At 41.8% G+C, this 23823-nt stretch overlaps 1 protein-coding gene across 1 annotated transcript; it reads left to right on the top strand.

Annotated features, from left to right (window-relative positions):
* Positions 1-12180: 12180 nt before the first annotated feature.
* Positions 12181-12804, top strand: LOC145804002 (uncharacterized). Its single transcript, XM_082897410.1, has one exon. It carries the CDS (start codon positions 12181-12183, stop codon positions 12802-12804), a length of 624 nt encoding a protein of 207 aa, XP_082753536.1.
* Positions 12805-23823: the final 11019 nt, after the last annotated feature.

Raw genomic sequence — 23823 nt, 5'->3', positions numbered from 1 at the left:
TTGGTGATAGATTTGAGATTTTTTTCACTACAATCGAATGGTTAAATCACTAATAATTTGTAAAATTTTATATTTTTAATTTGTTACTGCAAAAATTTATACTTTTGACGATCAAATTTAGCGACTAAAAGTATTTTAGTAATTTAGTCGCCAAAAATATCACATTTGACGATTAAAAAATTTATTAGTGGGCGTTGGTTTATGATTTAACTAAAATTTTTTAGTCGACAAATATTAATTATTGGCGACTAAATTTAGTTTTAGTCGACAAAAAGTTCACTTTTGACAACTAAAAATCGTATTAGTTGCCGTAAGTCTATACTTCAGGCTACTAAATTTTTTTAGTCGTCATATATAATGTTTTGCCAACAAAATAAATTTTAGTCACCAAATAATAAGCATATTCTTATGGTAACTCTTTGGCGACCAAAAAAATTAGTCAGCATTTGTTAACTTTTACCGTCTATAATTATATTTAGTCGCCAAAAATACTTTGGGTGACTAAAAAGTCAGTCGCCGTTAATTTATCTTCGGCTACAAAATAGAATAGTCGGGATATATATTGCATTTGCCGACAAAATATTGATTTAGTTGTTAAAAATGGTAAAAGTTTAGGGAGGGAAACAATTTATTGTTGCCCGCGTTTCCTCTGTTAGACAAAACGATATTCAAACTCTCTCACACCTAGACTGTCTCACCACCAAACCTCACACAAAATCACTTCACCACAGCCCACTGTGCGGAGGACGTCGGCACGGCCACTACCACCATCGAAAATCACCACCGCCACAGACGCAGATCGCAGGTGCTCTCTTTCACTCTCTTTAGTTCGCTCTCTAGCTCTCCATCTGTCTGTGTGTGTGTGTCTCTCTCTCTCGCTCTCGCTCTCGCTCTCTCGCTCGCAGCCTCTCTCTGTTTCTGTGTATGTCTCTCTCTCTCTCTCTCTCTCTCCCATCCTCTGTTTCCCCTTTTTTTGAAACCCAGATTTGTTGATTTAGGATTTTACTCTCAACGTCTTAGGCAAATGTCTAACTTTGGCGGTTAATTAGCTGCACATTTTATGGATTCCTCATAAGCTTGCATGTTGAAACAAGAAAATTTTTTGCAGAAATACTCATTTCCCGGATGACTATACTGTTAGCAATACTTGTGCTGATTGATATACAAAATAGAGCATGTTAGTCTTTATACAACAGTGCAGCTACACTACAAACAATGTTTTCACAAACAATTTATTTCTTAGATTGCTTGCTCATGAGTGTATTGTTTGATTCACTTTTTTGTTTGATTCTTTTGTATTTTTACTTGTGAAATACTCTTTTTTTGGAACCCCTTTTAGATTGTTAATCATTTCTTTTGTTGAATTTCAGCTTGAATTGAACCTCAGAGATAATTTCTTGATCTCGGTTATGCGATTGTTGGTGAAAACAAAGTTGTTGTACCCTACAATTTAAATATTAAAATAAAAAAAAAACCCCAAGAAAATAAGGGACCCTAATTTGGTCATTCGTTTTAAGAGGCCACTGAATTTTATCTTCTATGTATTAGTGTGTGTTAGTAAATTTGTGTACATAAATTAATTCTCATATTTGTTTACAGATTTGATGACAAGGATTTATAATTGTACAATTTGAATCAGACGTATTACTATTTAATTTTATGTGTAGGGATCTCAATGGACTTTCCTTAGCAGGGGAACTTGCCCCAGACCTTTAAAAGCTTTCTCACCTAAGATCTCTATAGGTATTATTTGGTTTCTATGGCTTTGCATTCACAATTGGGTGTTTTTGGGTAGTTTGACGATTGAGGAAAATTGATTAGCAATTTTGGGCAGTTTGATGAATCATTTAACAATTATTAAATATAACATTAGATGGCTTGTGTTAGCAGCACTTGAACAAGTTGAAAAAGTGAGCTTTACGTGCATTTAATGAGTGACAAAAGTGTAAATTCTTGTAGTGGTTGTTCATTTGGTTAATATATGTTTTTCCCTTCTATTTAATCTTTCTGGGACCAAGATTAGAATTCAATTCATACTTCCTAGTTTAATCTAAGTTATAAACACCAACAGTGTGGCAGCAGAAATTTTCATACTCGAGCTGCACAAATTGCTTGAGTTTTAGGGATCAAATCCCATTTGAAACCTTTCCAATTCCATTCAGCTTCTGGGTTATAGGTTGTTGCAACATGTTTGGCTCAATTATTAGCGAATGGATGAGAATCCAAATTCCCCCAAACAATAAGAGAAGAAAAAAAAATCTCCTATGGCATGTGTTAGTTTTGTTTCTTAGCTAGTTGAATGATTGACTTTGGATCATTTCAATTGAATTTGTGTTCTCACATAGTCTGTTTACTATATATACTTAGTTGTTGTTCTTTTTCTATTCAAGTGTGAATCTTAACTCTCCGTGCTTAGAATATAAACAAATCTAAATTCATTTTCATTTTCCTATGACTAGTTATATTTTGATATTTTAAAGGGCGCAAATACTACTGCCCTAAAACTCTGCAAGAATTTGGAACAACATGGCATACGTGTGATACCAGAGAGCTCATCCAGGTGTGTTTTATGCCAAAAACATTGTTTAAAATCCATTAGTTTTTTCTTCTTTTTTCTTAATAAAACATGGGATACTAGATAGGATTTTTTTGGATTTCCCCCCCTTCAACGGCATTATAAATCTTCCCATTATCTCAGAAGTTTTGGTAAGAAACATGTTATATGTGAGTCTGTACTTAATTTTTTTTTTTTTTTTTTCCTGCTTGTCAAATATTCATGTAAAATCTCATGGCTTTTAGTTTTATCATATGTTCAAAACTCAATAAAGTGGTGATTTAAGTCAAACTGAGTCATTTTATCTCTGCTATTGAATTGGTAAACATTGTGGAATGCTTGGGTGCATATGCATAAAAATAAAATAAAATAAAATAAAAAAACACTTTTGTCCAAATAAATTCAGGTTCTGTTTAGATTGAAGGATTTCAAATGAATGGATTTAATGTTGAATTATACATATATATATATATATATATATATATAAAACACTCTTGCCCAAATATATGAGTTCATTATTCTTAACTTCATTGTTTTCTTAAACAGAGGAAAGGATAGTCAAAATGAACTTGTTGGTTAGTTTGAACTTGTTATGAAGGTATACGAGCTCTAAAATGTTCCACTAGTTTATTTACTACTTCCGATTTAGTTTTATCTAGTTCTCATTCCTTTTAGATTGCTTTTGTGTCTTTGAATCTTGATATTAATTAGATGTATCCACAAGGAAGGATGTCCTACCATTTTCGAGAGATGCGTGAAGGTGATTACCTAACTGTGAAGGGACCCAAGGTAAGTTTTCTTCCTCTTTTTGGCATAATGGTAATTGGAATATGGATTATTATGGCAATGTGAAACAAAAATGAGAACTTGATATAGACAGCACGTAATTAGCACACGGAGGTTGGGAGTTAGAGTGAAAAATACCTAAAACTTGATCGAAAAAGAGCGTTCATGGGGGGTCGAAAATGCAAAACAACCCCTGAACCATTCTATGGATGTCATGGGCAGTTTCCTCATGACATATAGGACCTGAGAGGATAGACGACATGTAATTAGCACACGTAGGTTGGGAGTTAGAGTGAAAAACTCCTAAAGGTTAGTTGAAAAAGAGCGTTCGGAGGGCGAAAATGCAAAAAACCCCCCGAACCACAATATGAACATCACAGGAAGATTCCTCATGAAACATAAGACCTGTGGGGACAGACGACATGTAATTAGCACACAAAGGTTGGGAGTTAGAGTCGAAAATGCCTTAAACTTAGTCGAAAAAGGGTGTTCAGGGGACGAAAATACAAAACAGCCCCAAACCACTCTATGGATGTAACGGGCAGCTTCCTCGTGACAAATAGGACCTGTGGAGATAAACAACATGTAATTAGTATACATAGGTTGAGAGTTAGAGTTGAAAACGCCTTAAACTTAGCCCAAAAAGAGTGTTCAGGAGTGAAAATACAACACAACTCCGAACCAGTCTATGGATGTCACATGAATTTGCAAATTAAACAAACAACTACTAGTAATGCAACACATAAAATAGGTAATGAAGAAATCCACGTCTAATTTTTCAATTGTAAAAACCAACATGACCGAGCGTTTGGAAATTCCTTTTCAGAATCCAACAAAGATGTCTGAATCCAATAATAGTGAATCGTGACTAAGCTAAGTTGAGGCTTGATTAGCTAGAAAGCAAGAAATAATTAGCTCTCTAGATCAACTTCACATGCATAGAGAATACTAGAAACACCACAAATGACTATCAACCAAATAAATGAGGATAAAATACACTTGCATCTGATTATGTAATGCTCAAACCTGTGAAGAAGATGAATAGTTTAATTCATTCACCATAACCTTTAATGTTTTTGCCTCAAACTATCAAGTTCTACATGCATTTATGGTACTAATGGGTGCAATTTTTTTTTTTTTTGTAGATGGCTTTTGGCGTGAACTTGTGAATATTTCATTTTTGTGCATGGAGGACAATTTACACTTTTGTATATTCTCGCTATTTTGTAGTCCTTTACTTTTGTGTGGATTAGTATTAATCATACAGATAACTTTTGGCACGGTACAGATTACTTTTGACATCAAATGGATAATTATTGGTGTAGTATATAGATTACCTTTTGTCGTGTAATTTGTATCACGCCAAATGGCCTTTTGGCATGGTAGTGAATATATTGTGTACAGAGGACATGGTTTTCGTATGATTCTATGTTTTGTATAAAATTATTATTTTAGGTTGGAATATATATAGTTTGTATGGAATTTGACACTAAAAGTTTTTCTTTTTTTGATGGTTGGAAGTGAAAATGGATGCAGATTGTGGAATGGTTGATAATATATATATTGTATTGTTTTGCTTATATACATGATACAGGTTGCATGGAATACATATAGGTTGTGGACAAATTAATTTAAAAAAAATACAAAATGATGTTTTTGGTGACTAAACAACTGATAGCTAAAAAGGAAGAAAATAATTTTAGCGACTAAAATTTTAGTAGCTAAAACAAATAAAACGAAAAAAAAACTTTTTAGAGACTAAATATTTAGTAGCTAAAAGAAATCAGACTTTAAGCGACTAATATATTAATAGCTAAAAATAAAAATAAAACAAAAAAAAGAGTTGGCGACTAAATATTTAGTAGCCAAAGAAATCAAATTTTAGGCAACTAAAACATTAGTAGCTAAAAATAAAAAATAAAACGAAAAAGATTTTTGGCGACTAAATATTTAGTAGCCAAAAAAGAAAAAAAATTTTAGGCGACTAAAATATTTAGTAACTAAAAAAAATAAAATGAAAAAAAAAAAAAAATTGACGACTAAATATTTAGTCGCCCTAAATAATATAAGTTTTTGGCGACAAAAAGCTTTAGTCGTTGGAAATGAGCTATTAATTTTATTTAAAAGCTTTCGGCGACTAATATTTTAGTCGCCAATTGTAGACTTTCAGTTATTGATATTTGACATGTTTTTTTTTTTTGGAGGAAGTGCACATGTTCAATTATGCTATAAATTTGTAAAATTTTAAATCGTCAAACCAATTTGCACCCATCCGTCAGAATGGCGGACGGATGCGAATTGATTTTCTCCAATCAGCCAATTCGGCGGACGGATGGTGGATTGAAGGTTCCGTGGCCGCAACCGACTTGCGACCACCCTTAGTTTTCTTATATGTATTTATTATTGGTATTTAACAATTTACTTGATAATATTTTGGTTATGTTCAGTTGGATTGGTATCCAAAAAAAAAATATTGACAAGTTATTGTATTATGTTCAAAATTTGTAAAAGTTTAAACCACTAAACTAATTCGCATCAATCCACCAATCCGCTCAATCCACATCTGCCAATCCGACAAATGGATACAAATTGATTTTTTTTTAATCCACCAATCCAAAGGACAAATAGCTGATTGAAGGTTTTCTAGCCATAACCGAACCGCAAGCATCCCAACCAGCAACATGAAGCATGGCGTATGCGATTGCGAATGTGTCCATGAGAGAAAAGACCCCAAGCGCATTGTGTATGCATAAACTCGAATAAAATCGTCCGTTTATTTTTATAAAAATAATAACATAAATATATTATTTATATATTAAATAATATCTTTTATTTAAAGAATAAAAAAATTTATCTAATCAAACTCGAGTTTCATTAATGAGAAGGAGATTTCATAATCACGCCTTGGGCCGCGGTTTTGGCCGAGCTGAAGGTGGTCCGAGCATGTTTGGGCCGAGCTGGGCCAGGCCGTGCCGGGGGGAAGTTTGCTCGAATTGAAGTCCAGACCCAATTCGGTCGAGATGGTTCTCTATTAGCTCGGCCTCCATTGGTCGCACGTTCAGCTTGGCAAGTAAGGTCCTCCGCAGATTGGCTCAACCGAGCATGAGCTCGGCCGTAGCAGAGGGCTACTAAGCTCGGTCGTAATGGAGCCCAGCGAGGAGCACTATTCGTCTCATATAGTAACACGGTCGTAGGAGGCTGGGTTAGGGCCGCTGGGCTGTTCGTTCGCGCCAACCCCGTTTGGCGGTTCGATTAGGTGGTGTTTAGTTGAATTTGCGCTGACACGTGAGAAAATGGGATAGAAGAGCAGGTCCACGCGTCAGATGGCGAATGGATGCAGAGGCAAGCGCAGAAGGTATATAAGCATGACTGCGCCCCCCATGTTGGGGATGAAACATCAATTGGTGAGAGAAACTCTAGCATTCAGTCATTTCCTTGCTTTTTCTCTCTCTCTCTCTGAGTGTGTGCTAACTTGACCATAGGAGGGGTTTTCCAGCAACACACCGCCGGGTAGCTCACCTCCATTGTGTTTGCAGGTGAATCGGATCGAAGCGGAGCTTGGACGTGAGGAGTACGGGCAGTATCGGATATTTTCCCTCGTACAATTGGTGCCGTCTGTAGGAAGGCTTTGAGCAGACACAACATTGCCCTCCAAGCTCGTCGGATCACCCTTTATGGCAAACAACGATGAAGTACCATTGTCTGCCATCGATGGTGTTACCCCAGAGTCAGTTCGACGGAGAGACGGACTTCCCGATGTTCCAAATATGGCGGACCTGGAGACTTTCCCGTGAGGACTTCCAAGAGATGCACGAGATAAGCGCGCCAGAAGCTTTGGTCACTCGTGGAGCCTAGACGGACACCGACGGCGGAGGGAGTCGCATGGTCGCCGCTTAGAGCACAAGTTGAGGGACCAAGACGCCGTCATCCAGAGAATGACGACGGAGATGGAAGCTCTCAAATGGCAAGTCAAAGGGAAGGGTGTTACTGGAGTGGGAGACCACAGTGAGCGCACCCAGCCCCGCCGCTCAGGCAGCCAGAGCCAGCGTCACACGTCCTCCCTTTCCATATCCAGAAGCTATGGGGTTAGAAACTCAGACCCTCTTGTAGAAAAGTCTAGCGCGCAAGATAGTACCTACTATCTCTTACGTCCGTTGACGACATCTGGATATTTGTACTCCGTTCGTTCAGAGGACTTGAAGGACTTCTTGAAGGAGCGAACTCGCCGACGGGAGGTTCAAAGGGTGCCGGCGCTCCAGCGGTTATCCTATGGAGGTCACCACAGTGAGGAGGTCCTAATGCCGCTACCCCGCTCAGCCCTGCCTGTCCCTTTGGACAAAGATTTGGCGAGGCTGAACGCCACCCCCTTCTTCCTTGACATAGAGACCACACCGCTCCCGACGGGCTTTCACCAGCCCAGGTTTACGCTGTATAATGGGAAAAGCGATCTATACATGCATGTAAGCCATTTCCGGCAAGTCATGGCAGGACACAGGCGTAACGATGCCCTCATGTGCCTAATTTTCCCATCTAGTTTGGGCAAGTTGGGCTTAAAATGGTTTGAGAGGCTCCTGAAAGAAAGTATCGAAAAGTAGTGTAGACACCCCATTTTTGATCGTCCTCAAGACTTGGACGTCATCGTTCGAACACTCGATGATCATCCATGCTCGTGTTCGTTTTGAGTTCCTGAAGGTCTCGGCTGTGCGTCTTGTCTTGGAGACTCTCAACTTGTCTGTTTTGCACTTGGTTGTGCACCAAGAGCTTGTGGTTTTGTTTCTGAGAGAAGGGGATGGCCTTTTGGTTAGCCCTCCAACGCATCGGCCAGGTCCTATGCCTATCGGCCTTTCCTTCTTTCCATCGGCCATATCTTTTGGTCGAGGCCTTTTTATTTACTTTTGTAGATATTTTTGTGCTAGCTATGACAATTGGTGAGCACAGACTTCATCATCCATACACGTATATGGAGGGATTGAATTCAAGCCTTTAGCTTGCCCAACAAGCTTAGGACTTGAATTTCTATAAGAAGGGAGGTCCCTCTCCCTTTCCAGAGGTTCTGAAAATCTGAGATACAAAACATATATCTCTCTCTATATATATATATATTTCCCTCTCCCTTTCTCTATATTACTTAAAAGTTTGTTTTTTCTTCACTTTTGCACTACAACACCTAGTAAAGCACCATTGCTTTGTTGCTGAGGTATTAAAGAACCTTGTTTGGACTCTCAAAGCTTGTTTTCTTTGGCTTAGAAGTGCTGGTTTGCTGTGGTTCTTCAAGGGTGAGTTGTTATCTCTTTTAACCATTGTTTTGCTTAAGTGTTTGGCCCCATTTGCATATTATTCTAGGCCTTGTTTTCAACTGAAAAAAGTCTTGTTTTGAAGTGCTTAACATTTTGTTTAAGGCCTCATTGTTATTGAGGGGTGGTCTACCCCCTTTGTGCCTTATTTGGCCTTGTTTTGAGCCATCTCTTTTAGGCCTTTGGATCATCTTGGTTTGGAAGTGTGGTTTTGAGGCCTCAAATAGGAGGGGGTTGTCCCTCATCTTCTTCTCTTGTGTGCTTGTGGTATTGGCTTACCAAGTTAGCATGTTTTTCTATCTCTTTGAGGCTCCATCTTAGCATGTTTTTGTGACTTTTCTAACATGTTATACCTCTTTTTTGGGATGGTTTGATCACTTGTTGCAAGTTTCATATACTTGTAGTGCAATCCTCCTTGCTAGCCTAACATGCTTTGTGCTTTAAGCCATTGTTTTAGTATGATTTTGGCTCAACTCCAAGAAACTTTTCTTCATGTTTTGCCATGCTTAAGCTCTGTTTGAAGTTGTTTTGGTCATGCATGCCATGCTTTGTATAGCTATAGTTCATTCATGCTCACTAGCTTTGAGTTTCCAAGCCACTAGCATGCATTGCTTGGGCTATTTGCATGATTTGGCATAATTTGGTATGTAATTTCAGAGCATATAGCATTGCCATACACTTACACGTGTCACTCTTTCAATGCTTTTGGAAGCTTGAGCTTTATGCCTTAAACATGAGCCAATATGTATGACATCATGCCTAAGCTTTTAGGATGTCATTTCAATGTGTATTTGGTCTTATTTTGCCATGACATAACTCCGATTTCTGCTGGTAAAGTCATCTCATGCTTGGTATTGATAGGTGTAGTGTAATCCACTTGGTTGGCCTAGTATGCTCCATGCTTCATGCCTTTAATTATAGCTTGTGTTGGCCATGTTCAAGCATGTTTTTGGCACTGTTTTGACCTGCCTTAGGACTGCTTTGAGTCACCTTGGCCCTTTGGGGTTTGCTTGATAAGGCCATGGTGTAAGTCCCTTGGCTAGCTTTAGGCTTTAAGCCCACTAGCATGCTTAATTTATTATATGTACATGATTTAGCATCTTTTGGAATATGATTTCAGAGCCTACTTCACTGCCACACATTTTTCACCCCTTTAATGTGCTTGAGAGTTGGTGCCTTCATGCTTTGTTTGTGAATCAACTGGCATGCATGCTTGTATATACTTTTGGACTTCATTTTTCGCATGCTTTAGCCCTTGTCTTGGCATGTATAAGGCTTGTTTGAGGTTGGTTTGGTCCTTTAAGTGTTGCATTACATAGTCCTTGTGTATTGTCCTTCATTTGCCATTGTATTATGTTTGCATGTTATCACTTTGGCATGTTGTTAGCATGTTGTTGTATGCTCATGTTGTTTGCATGTTGCATTGTTGTTTGCATGTTGTTGCATGTTCATGATGTTTAGCATGTTGTTAGATAGCATGTAGGTTGCATGTTTGTGGCATTGCATTGTATTTGGATTAGGGTGTTAATATAAACACGAGAAACGAGAGACGTTTTGTACTTGAAGTGACGAAACGTGCCTCATTTCTCGGTTGCCGACCCTCTTGATCATGCATGATAGAGATTAAGGCACTTATGTGTTATTTGTGCATTCATTGACATTGATTTGTGTAACTCGGCCTCTTTGGCCATCATGCATTGAGATGCGTGATTGATGGCTCGAGAGCCGAGCACTACACTCATTTGAGCTTTAGACATGATAAGGAGTGTGGTTGTACACACATTTTCTTGTAGATACACTGTCATGCCTCTGTTAGTGCTCTGTTGTAGCAAAAAGAGAATTTGTAGGAAGTAGTGGCCGACCGACCATCAGATCTGCCGATCGACCACTCAGTCTGCCGATCGGCTAGCAAAATTGGCCGATAGCCATAAACTCTAGCCGATGGCCATTCCTCTTGGCCGACCACCCCTCAGTATGTCCATAAGGTGGAGCAAAAGTATCTTGGAAGTTGGCACAATTTTCAGAGGTCCAAAACAGTGCAAACAAAGGCAACATGAGGCACGGTAGTGGATTTCTGAGAGAAATTGACCGAGCATGCATCTCTTCCTTGCCCGTGAGGCAATTTCTTTATTTATGATTAGATCGTGTAAACTAGTCATTTGATTACGTTTTGTAACCTTCTAATTAGCTTAGCATAACTATTTGTTTCAATTTGGATTGTAATAATTAATTAGCTTGTTAGTTAATTAGTTTTGGTTTGTAACTAAGTAGCATAGCTTAGTGTAGCTCTTATTCGGACCTTCCGTCGAGAGGGCATAACTGTTGTAATAAGTGTACGTCTGTGTGATGCATGTCTTGCAACCCCTATTTCTTTCTCCCTTTTACTTAACCACTTTCGTTGGTTAGTTTAGGACATATTTCGATTAGCATACCTTGTGCTTCGTATGCGTGCATCATTCATCTGTCTTGCATGCACTGGGCTCGGCGCATCATACAAACTGCATTGTATTTCAATACCAATTTGAATACATGTTATCTAAATTGCATTCACATGACATCTTAGAATAGCCGAGCCTATTGTAGCTGCATTTTTGCATGTGTTGCATTAGGCATCCTTGACATAGCTAGGATCATGCATTGATTACTAACTAGCTTCTTTTTTGGCTTGGAGTACACTGTGAGTGTTTATGCTTTAGCATCCTTGCATGTGTGTAAGTGACTGCCATGTTAGCATGTTTGCCATGAGGCTATTTGCTTAACTGATATAACTGCATGAATGCCTGTGGATGAAGGTTGGATTGCTTGAATTGGAACAATTCATCAAAATGCGAGCTTTAAGCCCACTTGAGAATAGCAAAATCATGTTTTCTTAAGCCCACTCGAGGGTGGCAAAATCCACGTCTTAGCCTACTTGCGAGTAGCATTTTCAAACCATTTTCAAACAAACAAACATGAGATGTTTTGTTCTAATTTAGGCGATCTAGTCTATACTTGTATGCTGTGCGCATCACATAGTAATTCTAGATTAATAACTGGAATAAGAACACATGTGTTTTAAAAAATAACATATCATGTTAGTAGAGGCCGATCCTTTGATCGGGCGAGCGGGGGTGCTCATTTCAGGACCTTCCCCTTTCGTACCCAAGTTCCCGAGCCAAGGCAACTTTGGTGATGACGGACACGTGGCTTTAGGCACGAGTCAGGGTTTCTTAAATTTCTCAAAAACAAAATATTTAGGTAGTGACTCTGTAATCTAGCAAAGCAGTCCATGTTTGGCACTTCTTGATTAAAATCGATTTTCCAAAACGATTTACCGGATTTAGACTCTTTGGTGATTTATCATTCTTACATAGCACTTTGTGAGATTAGATTCAGAATCGTGACAGGAGTCTGAACTATAGTAGCTAGAACTACGATTCGTGCTTTCGCGTGCGGAGCGGAGTTTGGGCGGTCTACAAGTGGCAGCAGTTGGCGGAAGCATTCGTGACTCGATTCAAAACCAACACCAAAATGCCAAAAGAAGTGGACCACCTCCTGAGCGTCAAGATGGAGTCAAGCGACTCTCTCAAAGGGTGCAACGCTAGGTATTGGGAAACCTTCAATGAAATCCTAGATTGCCCGACCAACCTAGCGATCACCCAGTATAAACGCGGTCTCTTGGTCGGACATAGGCTGAGGGACTCACTCACAATGAACCAACCAACTTCCATGGGGCAACTGATGCAACGCATCAATGAGCACATTCGAGTGGAGGATGATGCGACGACGTCCACCGTGAAGGCAAATCCGGTGGCAATAGACAAAAGAGTGGCTGGGAAAGTACACGCGGTCGGACAAGAGACAAACCGTTCAAGTGACCGTGCAGGAGAATCAGACCGTGGTCCGAATCGTAAAAACTGGGGTAGAGGTCGCCGCAGTGACCGAGCAGAATATCCCCGCAATGACACAGTAGATGCAAACAGGAAGTTGAACACTCGGACGGGCATCACCACTGTATTCAAGATTCCAATCTATCGCATGCTTAGTGAAATCCGCGACAAGGATTACATCCGGTTTCCCGCTAAGTTGGGCAATGCACAAAAGGGCTTCAATCTGTGGTACCGTTGCACATTTCATAGGGAGCGAGGGCACCGGACGAAGGACTACTTGCCCTTGAAGCAACACCTGTAGGAGCTAGTCGCAGCCAATCACTTGGACTGTTACATCGATGGGGGCGTTAAGGCCGCGCACCACACCCCAACCGAGCCGAGTGGTTCGGATGACCAAGATGCGCCCCCCTAAGGAGTGGTCAATGTGATCCACGGTATAGTGGAGCTGGTGCCGGTATGCGAGCTTCGAGGGATGATAAAAAAGGCAGAACATATGAGGGAGGTTCTGTCGGTCCAGCCCGTAATCAAAAGGGGCAATACCGATGAGAAAAATGTGATTAACTTCTCAAGCAGGGACCTTGAACACATTCAAACGCCGTACAATGATGCCCTAGTGGTCACCTTTCATGTCAGGGAATTCAACGTTAAACGCATCTTGATCGACCAAGGTAGTTCGGTCGAGATCATGTACTATGATGCCTTTAAGCAGCTCAAACTCCGAGATACAGACTTAGCTCTGGCAACTTCGCCACTAGTTGGTTTTAACTCACAACTGGAGTAGCCGATGGAAAAGACAATCTTAGCGATCAACGCCGGGTCCGTTGTCAGGCAGGTGGAGTTTTGGGTATTGAATGTGCTGTCCACATACAATCTTATCCTAGGTAAGGGATGGCTTCATGCCATGCAAGCAGTAGCGTCAACCTATCACCAGGTCATGAGGTTCCCCTCAGCTACGGGGGAAGTTGAGGAGATTTGGGGCGATCAAGTCATGTCCAAGCAGTGTTTTGTGGCAGTGAATGGGAGCTGAGCTACCAAAGGCTTCGTGCAAATGATCGAAGGACCGGAAGACCAGAGTGTCCTTGATGATATGGGCACCAGGGCCGAGGAAAAGGCTGTTGAAGAGTTGGTGGAGGTGCGAATCGACACAGAAAGACCTGACAAGTTCTTTTTGCTGGGATCCATCTTGACCGCCCAAGAAAGAACCGAGATGGTGGAGTTCTTGGTGGCGAATATCAAAATCTTTGCATGGACGCCATACGATATGCCTGGCATAGATGTAAGCTTTATTTGCCACCAACTCAATGTTTTCCCGAATGTGCGTCCTGTCATTCAAAGGACGAGGAGATCCGCCCTTCACCATACCGAGGTCGTTGCAGAGGAGATCTAGAACCTACTTGAAGCTAGGGCAATCTAGGAAGTGCACTACCCGCGATGGGTTTCGAACATGGTCGTAGTACCCAAGAAGAATGGGAAGTAGCGAGTTTGCGTTGATTACAAGACGGTCAACCGAGTTTGCCCTAAAGACAGTTTTTCTCTGCCTAGAATAGACCAGCTAGTGGATCTTACAGCCGGACATAACCGGCTCAGTTTCCTAGATGCTTATCGCGGCTATCACTAGATCGCCATGCATGCACCCGACCGCAAGATAACCTCTTTCACAACTCCGAGGGGATTGTTCTGTTATAGAGTCATGCCTTTTGGTTTGAAGAACGCCAGGGCAACTTTCCAGAGAATGGTGACCAAGATGTTTGCCCCTTTGCTAGGCCGCACGATGGAAGCTTACATCGACAACATGGTTGTCAAGAGCAAGTGGCAGGCCGACCACTTGTCTGACCTAGCCGAGATGTTTGCCATTCTTAAGCAACACAAGCTTCGCGTGAATGCATTGAAGTGTGCCTTCAGTGTGGGGTCAGGGAAATTCCTTGGCTTCCTAGTCACCAACCGAGGCATCGAAGCGGACCCCTCACAAATTAGAGCCATACAAGAATTGAAGCGGCCTAATTCAGCAAAGGACGTGCACCATCTTGCCGGTATAGCAACCGCGCTTAATCGATTCATAAGCCGGTCATCAGATCGTTGTCGAATTTTCTATCGAGCTTTGAAGTCCAAGTTTTCATGGGATGAAGAATGTGACAAGGCTTTAGGTGAGCTCAAGGCATATTTGTCTTTCGCCCCACTATTGGTTACACCTAAGCCCGGCGAAGAGCTCTACCTCTATCTTGCCGTCTCTCAACATGCAATTAGTGCGGTGCTAGTTCGGGCAGAAGGCATCTAGCATCTCTCCATCTTTTACGTGAGCAAAACCCTGCTACCAGCCGAGTCGAGGTACTTATCGCTGGAAAAACTTGCTTTGGCACTAATGATGACTTCTAGGAAATTAGCGCACTACTTTCATGTTCGCACAATCGTGGTGTTGACCGAGTTCCCTCTAAAAGCCTTATTCGAACGGACGGACTTCTCCGGCTGAATTCTGAAGTGGGTAGTTGAACTGGGGCAATTTGACGTCAAGTTTCAACCCTGCACCGTCATCAAATCCCAAGCATTGGCCGATTTTATTGCTGAATTCTCGCCTGGAGTTCACTTGGCGTGCCCGGTGGATCTTACTATGGCAACTGGGGTGACAAGTGTAAAAGCAACAGAGATTGCACAGTGGAATGATGTTGGCGACGTGAAACTTGCGCGCCCGTTCGCACCACTTTCAGTCAAAAGCCTACTTCAGACCGGCGATGCGACGATGGACTTAGGAATGACAGGTCAACCTGTTGGGTCCGGCGCTGTATCGCCGAGGGAGGATGAAGACTGGTCTGTTAAGATGATCAGCGGTGAGCTTGTAGCAGACATAGCCAGGCAACCTAGCGATCTTGATCCTATCAACCTTCAAGCTTCCCAGGATCCGTCAGAATGTTGGAAACTTTCATTGGTGAAATGTGGAAACTTTTCATAGATGGCGCCTCAAATTGGCACAGCGCCGGTCTAGGTATAGTTTTGATCTCGCCGGACGGTCTAACCATCGAACACTCTATCGCACTTGGATTTCCAGCGTCAAACAGCGAGGCTGAGTACGAAACACTGCTGGCCGGACTTAAAAGTGCGCTTTAGTTGCACGTAACCGAGTTGATGGTATACAGTAACTCCCAACTCGTTGTCAACCAAGTATCTGGAGTGTACGAGGCCAAAGATGACAGAATGGCCAAGTACCAGGCTCTAGTGAGAGAACACATCAAGGCATTCCAAGCGATAAGTGTGCAATAAATTGGCCGTGAAGAAAACGGCCGCGCAGACGAGTTGGCCGGTCTGGCTTCCATGTTCGAAAGTTCAACTCCCAATCCTCTCTTGATCAAGTTTCTTCTAAGGCCTAGTATTGAGGACTCAGAACAAGCAGAAGTATTTTGCACCAAGCTTGGTCCCTCTTGGATGGACCCTATCATCATTTTCTTGAAAGAATAGACCCTTCCGGCCGACAAGAAGGAAGCACATAAAGTTCGGGTGAAGTTAGAGTGGTTTTGGCTCTCTCCATCTGGCTCTCTATATAAGAAGTCATTCACCCGTCCGTACCTTAAGTGTGTTCATCCAAACAGCGTGAAAGTTTTCCTTTATGAGATCCACGAAGGTATGTGTGGAAGTCACATCGGAGGGGAGATCTTTGGCCTACCGCACTATTTCGCAAGGATATTGATGGTTGTGCATTCAAGCAGACGCTCAGAAATATGTCAGAAAATGTGAAAAGTGCAAAAAGTTCGCTCACCAAATTCACCAGCCAACTAGAGAACTACTCCCCCTCACAAGTCCTTGGCCTTTCGCGATGTGGGGGCTGGACATAGTGGGACCACTTCCAACAGTGCCAGGCAACCGAAAGTTCTTCACTGCGGCGACAGATTACTTTACCAAATGGGTTGAAGCTGAGCCCTTAGCGACGATCAAAGAGAAAGATGTCAAATGATTTGTTTAGCGGAACGTGATAATGCGGTTTGGCGTCCCCAAGGCTTTGATTTTTTATAATGATACCCAATTTGACGGGCGTTTATTTAGAGGATTTTGTGAGGAATTGAAGATAGAATTCTACAACTCCACCCCGGCCTACCCGCAGTCCAACAGCCAAGCCGAAGCGTCAAACAAAACCATTCTCGATAGGTTGAAGAAAATGTTAGAGAAAGCCAAAGGAAAATGGGCCGAGGAACTTCCTAGTGTCCTTTGGGCATATCGGACAACCCCGAGATGCTCGACCGGGGAAACGCCTTTTGCCCTAGCATATGGCATGGAGACAATCATTCCATTGGAAATCAACGTGGCCACCATCCATAGCAAAAATTTTGAGCCCGAGTTGAACTCTAAAGCAATCGCCCTGGAATTGGACCTAGCTAACGAGCGCCGAGAAAAGGCGTTAATCCACGTGGCGGCATACCAACAAGAATTGTCCAGGAAGTACAACAAAACGGTGCACCCCAGACCGTTTAAAGTTGGGGACTGGATTTTAAGGAAGGTGATGAGCAACACGTTGGTGCCCGGTGAAGGCAAGCTAGGGGCAAACTGGGAAGGGCCTTATAGGATGATCGGTTTGGCGGGCAAGAGGGCATACCACTTAGAGGATTTGGATGGCAAAGGCGTACCCGGCCATGGAATGCGGCTAACCTCAAACTGTACTATTTTTGGTATTTGTCTTTTATATGTAATTTTTTGTGAAAGGACTTGTTCCCCTTTACTTTACTTTTGAATGTAATACTCCATTTGCCAATATAATAAAAATGAATTATTTTTGCTAAGGAAGTTTGTTGTGTTTGAAGTAATGTAGTAAATGAGGGACATACTCTTTTATTTTAGTCGAGATGCTCTACTCTGGCTAGAAGAGATGATGATGTGCTCAACTCTTTTGTTTTTGCCGAGATGTTTTACTCCGGCTAAGAGAGTTGGTGATTTGTCTAACTCAAAGGTTCTAGCTGAGATGATTTACCCTGGCTAAAAGGGTTGATGATTTGCTCAACTCAAAGGTAGAGCCGAGATGCTTTACCCTGGCTAAAAGGGTTAATGATTTGCTCAACTCAAAGGTAGAGCCGAGATGCTCTACCCCAGCTAGAAGAGTTGATGATGTACTCAACTCTTTTGTTTTTCCCAAGATGTTTTGCCCCGGCTAAGAGAGTTGGTAATTTGCCCAACTCAAAGGTTCTAGCCAAGACGATTTACCCCAGCTAAAAGGGTTGATGATTTGCTCAACTCAAAGATAGAGTCGAGATGCTCTACCCCGGCTAGAAGAGTTGATGACGTGCTTAACTCTTTTGTTTTTGCCGAGATGTTTTACCCCGGCTAAGAAAGTTGGTGACTTGCCCAACTCAAAGGTTCTAGCCGAGATGATTTACCCCAGCTAAAAGGGTTGATGATTGGCTTCACTCGAAGGTCCTAGTTGAGATGCTTTACCCCGGCTAAAGTGTTGACGATTTGCTCAACCCTGTGGGTCTAGCCGAGCTGTTTTACCATGGCTAGACGAGTGATCCATTCAATTTTAGATAACTTTCAATTTTCGGTTCAATCAAATTGTAATACGCCGGACAAGAATAACATGGTCAAATGGAAAACGACGGCAAACATTGCAAACAAAACGATAGCTTTTCATTGATAAGAAAATTTGGTACATGAAGTGGGGCTTGTAGCCCGGTTACAAAAACTCAAACAGAAACCACAAGGAAAAAAGTCTAAACTACTCTAATGGGGAGAGGTCGACAAACTCATCCCCGACTCTTTCTGTCGCAACTTCTAAGTCAACGACAGCAGCCTTTTCCTTTTCGCTGAGCTCCTGTTGGCTACCGTCATCCTCAGCTTCCATCTCCGCCGCCTCTTGCAAAGCGTTGAAGACTTCGTTGGCGTAAGGAATTAGATAGGCCGGCAGGAAGGCCGGGGGAGGAGAAGCAAACACCTCGGTCTCTGCTCCTTGATCGTGCTTTTCAAAAGTGGCTTTCCAACCGGACTTGAAATAAATGTCCTTGGTGGCTTCGACTTGCTTGCTGTAGTTTTCCTCGACCTCTTGAAACTGAGATTGTTGGTCTCGTCCATGGCAGCCTTCCTCGCTTCTTTCTCGGTTACAAGTTAGGCTTTCAGCTCGTCTCTCTCCTACTCGGCCCTGCCAAGCTGGCCAAGGAGTCTTGCATTGTCAGCATTGGTCATCTCGAGCAAAGCTTTAGACCTTCCCAGCTCAGTTTCCAAAGGCTTGACCTGATTGGTCCCATTGGTCACCGTTTGTCGGAGCTTGTGAATCCGGTTCATCACAAGATGTTGTTTCTGGATGGCTTGCAAGAGGACGCGTTATAGTTCGAACAAAAAAAAATCAACCGTGCAAACACTAAGGCAAATTTGCATAAACGAATAGAGCTCTTACTCGAGTCATAGATTTAACTGAGGACTTGACGAGCCAGGTGTCGGGCATGTGGTCATAGCCGATCACATCGCTCGGTAGGAGTAGTGCTTTGGTTAGGTCAAAAGTCAACAGATGTTCTTTATCGCCTGACCGAGGCATTGGTCGGGATCTCCTTACCCTAGTGCTTCAAATGCGGCTGCCATGGTGGCGTTGGCTCAGAAGCATCCGCTGGTTGCTCGGTGCTCAGCTCTACAACGAGCTCGGCTGTTGGGTTGGCGGACCGAGGCCTTTTCTCGGCTCAGCAACTTTTCTTGCTGGTTTGCACCGTAGTGGTCGACGCCAATGCGATCATGGTTCCAGATGTTTGACCAGCAATGAGCGCACGGGAAGGGATACTCGGCAACTCGGTAGATGTGGCGGTGATGAGATTCTTGATTCGGCTCTGTTTGGCCATCTTCTCTTTCTCAGTTAGCCGGATTAATGGTACATCTGGTAGTGTTGGATCAGGCGGTGGGGACAATGCTCATAGAAAATCTATGACTCTACTTCTGCGGGGAGCTGAGTACCAGTAGCTCGGTACGTAACCAAGAAGATTGTGGCAATCTTGGTTACGGTACCGCAACAAGGCTCTGATGGCAGTCTTGTTTGGGTTGAAGTAATTTGCTTGCAAGGCCTCAATAGCTGCAAGGAAAAAAGCAATTAGTACAAGATTGTAAAGAAAAGTAACTTGACCGGTCAGTGAGCACGGTTTACATGTCGAACCAAAGTTCTTGCTGATGTACCAGCCGAGCACATCGGCCGTTTCATAATTTCCGAATACCCAAAAAAAGTCATCGTCGTGCATGTTTTTATCTGGGGTGCCGGTGACAAGCTTTTCCTTGCCCGGTCTAATCTTCAAGTAGTAATTAAGCCCGTCGCCAGTATGCCCGAGGGTGTATTGCCGTAAAATCTCGGTCAATCCTAGGTTCAGGCTAAGCCGGTTGTTTAGCTCGGCTACCCCATTTATTATTTTGAAGGTGTTGGTTAAAACTTGTGTTGGCGTTAGCCCAGTGCGCCTCAGGAACTCACACATTAGAGGCTGAACTGGGAAGCGTAGGCCGCCTTCGATTATGGAAAGCACGGTGAAGGGGCATTGGTCCAGTCTGCCCCATGGGGTGGTGTCCTTTACACCGAGCTCAAGATGTACGTCTGCAGGGACGCCATATTCTTCTCGGAATGCGGCTAGTGCGCCCGGCATGTCAACGAGGAAACAGTAACGCCCCATGTGAAACCAGCTTGTTTCAGCACGACAGTTTTGGTTTGGCAAAGTTTTGAGCAAAGGCTGCTCGGCCTTTGAGAGCCCTGGTGTTGGTGGCTGGTCCCCTAGGACTCTGTAGTAAAAGTCAAGTGTAAGTGATAGCGCGGTTGCGCAAACGAGCTTGACTTTAGCTCGGTCACCGGAAATGTATCAGCATTTCAGTCAGTATTATACCGGAAGCTCGGTCGCTCGAGCGGACTAGATATTGGCCCGGTCTAGTGGTCGAACATTTTGTTAGTTCGGTTCCCAACTAAGTCTCAAACTTCAAACTTGCTCGGTTCTCGTATTTTTTGGGATCAAATGAGGTCTAGGAGCCCGGTCTGCCCCAAATCCTCGCGTGTTCATCACAGAAAATGAAGAACAGTTGAGGGAGAAAGGGCAGGGATGGTTCTTGGGGGCTACGTCCTAAAACCTACTTGCTATCGTGCCCTACACTTAACTATGAAAATCGCAGGCCTAGAAAACATGAGTAACAAATGAAGAAACAATGAAGGGTTGGAGAACTTACAGGTTAGGGCATTGATGGTGGCTTGAAGCAGTGGGACGGAGGCCCTCAGCGACGACGATGGTGTGAAACGTGCTTGTCTAGGTGCTTTGATCTCAATAGAATGAGTGAGGGCGAGAGCTCTCGATCGCAGGATGGTTTTGGCAGAAGAAGATGAACTGAACAAGAAGGAAAATGAGATGAGGGACAACGGCTATAAGAAGGGAGAAAGGAGCGCCAAAATTTGAATATGAAGAGACGGCATGGGTTGGCCGTTCGAGGCCAATGAGTGAGTGATGCGTGTCCATTATGATGGTGGCGTCAATATTGAAAAGACGGGTTGGTAAGTTGAGACGCCAACCGAGCAAGTCCAAGACTGGGCATGGGGCTTAACGCGGTTAATGTCTTACGACATACGGCCGGGCAGGGGGACGACCACGGCCGGAACGTGTAATCCCAGTCACGCTAGTGCGGATGGAATTAAGGGGCAATTGAGAGGGAGATTTCATAATCACGCCTTGGGCCGTGATTTTGGCCGAGCTGAAGGTGGTCCGAGCGTGTTTGGGCCGAGCTAGGCCAGGCCGTGCTGGGGGGAAGTTTGCTCAGAGTGAAGTCCAGACCCGATTTGGCCGAGATGGTTCTCTGTTAGCCCGACCTCTATTGGTCACACGTTCAGCTCGGCAAGTAAGGTCCTCCGCGGATCGGCTCAACTGAGCATGAGCTCGGCTGTAGCAAAGGGCTACTAAGCTCGGTCGCAATGGAGCCCGGCGAGGAGCACTGTTCGTCTCGTATAGTAACACGGTCGTAGGAGGCTGGGTTAGGGTCGTCGAGCTGCCCGTTCGCGCCAACGCCGTTTGGCGGTTCGATTAGGTAGTGTTTAGCTGAATTTGCGCTGACAGGTGGCGAAATGGGATAAGAGAGCAGGTCCACGAGTCAAATGGCGAATGGATGCAAAGGCAAGCGCAGATGGTATATAAGCATGACTACGCCCCCCATGCTGGGGATGGAACATCAATTGGTGAGAAAAACTCTAGCATTCAGTCATTTCCTTGCTTGCTCTCTCTCTCTTAGTGTGTGCTAACTTGACCGTCGGAGGAGTTTTCCGACAACACATCGCCGGGTAGCTCACTGCCGTTGTGTATGCAGGTGAATAGGATCGAAGCGGAGCTTGGACGCGAGGAGTACGGGCGGTACCAGATATTTTCCCCCGTACAATTAATATTAATGAATCGAGCCGAACTTAAATCCAGTTAGTTATGAAGCCGAACTCAAACTCAATAAAATGTGCATTATTTTTGTTGAGTTTGAGTTTTTAAATATAATTTTTATTTTTTGTATTTTTAATAAATTTTAAATTTTTTTAAATCGACTTAATTTAAATTAAAAGGTAAACACACACACACAAAAAAAAAAGAAGAAGAAATTCGAATATTCAAAAAAACTAACAGAAATTCCTTTTTTTTTTTTTGGATTCCATTATTTATTTATTTTTTTGTATCTAGTAAAAAAAATTAATTCACAAATATTTTTATTTTTACATATATCTAGATTAAATACATCTAATTTTTTTTAAAAAAGTAATTCAAGTATGAAAAAAAAACAATTTTCAAATTGGAACAATTTTCAAATACGTTTTCCACACACAGATTTGGCGAGACTTTCATTGGTCAAATACTTTAGGTGGGGGTCTTCGTTCAATTCAGCACTTCCTTCACTTTTATTTTAGTTAAAAACGAACGTTATGCATTCTGAAGCTTTTTTAATACAAAATGATCTATTTCTTGTAGTGTTTTTTTTTTTAAAAAAAAAAAAATTCAAATCAAAACGTTAACTATTTTTTATCCTTTTTTTTTGTTCAATTCAAACTATTTTGATTCATAATTTTAAAATTATCACTATCAAATAATTTTAAATAAGTTTTTGCTAAATAAATTGTGTAATTCACTATGTTATGTGGGATTATATCATGAAAATAGTTATGGTCATTGTCTATGTGTGAACAAGGGCTGGCCGCTTTGGACCAACTTGCCTGGCCAACCAATGTGCCTTGTCAAGCAAGTTATTGAACTTTTTCAAATTCAAAGTAAAGTCCCAAGTCAGTTCCAAAAAAACAAAAAAAAGTAGAGTCCCAAGGCCTAAAGGTAGAGGCCCATTTTTTTTTTTTGAAAGAAAGGTAGAGGCCCATTTGCAACTTGATTTTATAGTAATTTTTTAATTTTTTATGAAGTAAAACAAATTAATGTATTTAAAATAATTTTTTTAATTAAATAAATAATTATGAGTAAAAAAGTAATTACTTAATGTGCATGATGATGTAACATTTTGATTTTTTGACATTTTGATTTTTTTTGCTTTTTACCTTTAGATAGGGACTTTTTTTTTGGGTTACTTTTTAGCTTTTTTTAACAAAAAAAAAGTTAGAGATGCCAAACACCTCTCAACGTGGAATTCTAGGCGTAAGTGGTAAAATAGAAGTTTATAGCTGGATAGCCTAATTGGTCACTGGGCTTGCTTTCTATTTGCCTAATGAGAAATATTAGAGATCATGGAAATTTTATCATGAAAATGATCATGAAAAATTTGTGACCCTTAGATTACCTTGATTAGTGTATGGTGCTTTATTGTAAGTATAATCCAAAGGTCACAAATCTTTCATGACTATTTTCATGAAAGACTTTTCATGATACCTAACATTGCCGTTGCCTAATTCATCTTTGATTCTCATCGACTCTTTTTGTTTGCTCGAGAGCATGCGATTAGTGGCATGTCATTTGATTCTTGAGTTTATGCTTTTAGAACACAGAGCCTTAATTATAAAAAATAAAGTAAAATATAAATCTTAATGTGATAGTTCATATTTTTTAATAACTCAGTATCTGACTCAATGAATCGATTATTCCAAAAAATCAAAACGTTGGTTAATATGATGATGTATAGGTTAAAGATTAAACATATATAGTGGTCGAAATATTGGGTTCAAAGTGAGGTTTGTGTGTAAATTAGCATACATTGATTTAATAAGATGTGTCTAATTAAACATCCCAAAATAAATCCCAAAAGTTGTTGAATATAAAATTGTGTCGTCAGGTTAGAGGTGGCCTGGTGGTCAAGGCTTAAAGTTTGTGAGTGTGCTTTCTTCATGATCTCGGATTCGAAAGCTTATAGATGTAACTTTTTCTTGGGATCAGTCCATATA

The sequence above is a fragment of the Camellia sinensis genome, chromosome 12 (assembly GCF_055761805.1).
Source record: "Camellia sinensis isolate YWXY chromosome 12, ASM5576180v1, whole genome shotgun sequence".
NCBI lineage: Eukaryota > Viridiplantae > Streptophyta > Magnoliopsida > Ericales > Theaceae > Camellia > Camellia sinensis.
The sequence above is the reverse complement of the archived record's forward strand: the minus strand, read 5'-3'. Positions and strand labels throughout refer to the sequence as shown.

Coding starts and splice junctions, on each gene's coding strand:
- LOC145804002 (XM_082897410.1), top strand. CDS start 12,181: ATGGAGTCAAGCGACTCTCTCAAAGGGTGCAACGCTAGGTATTGGGAA.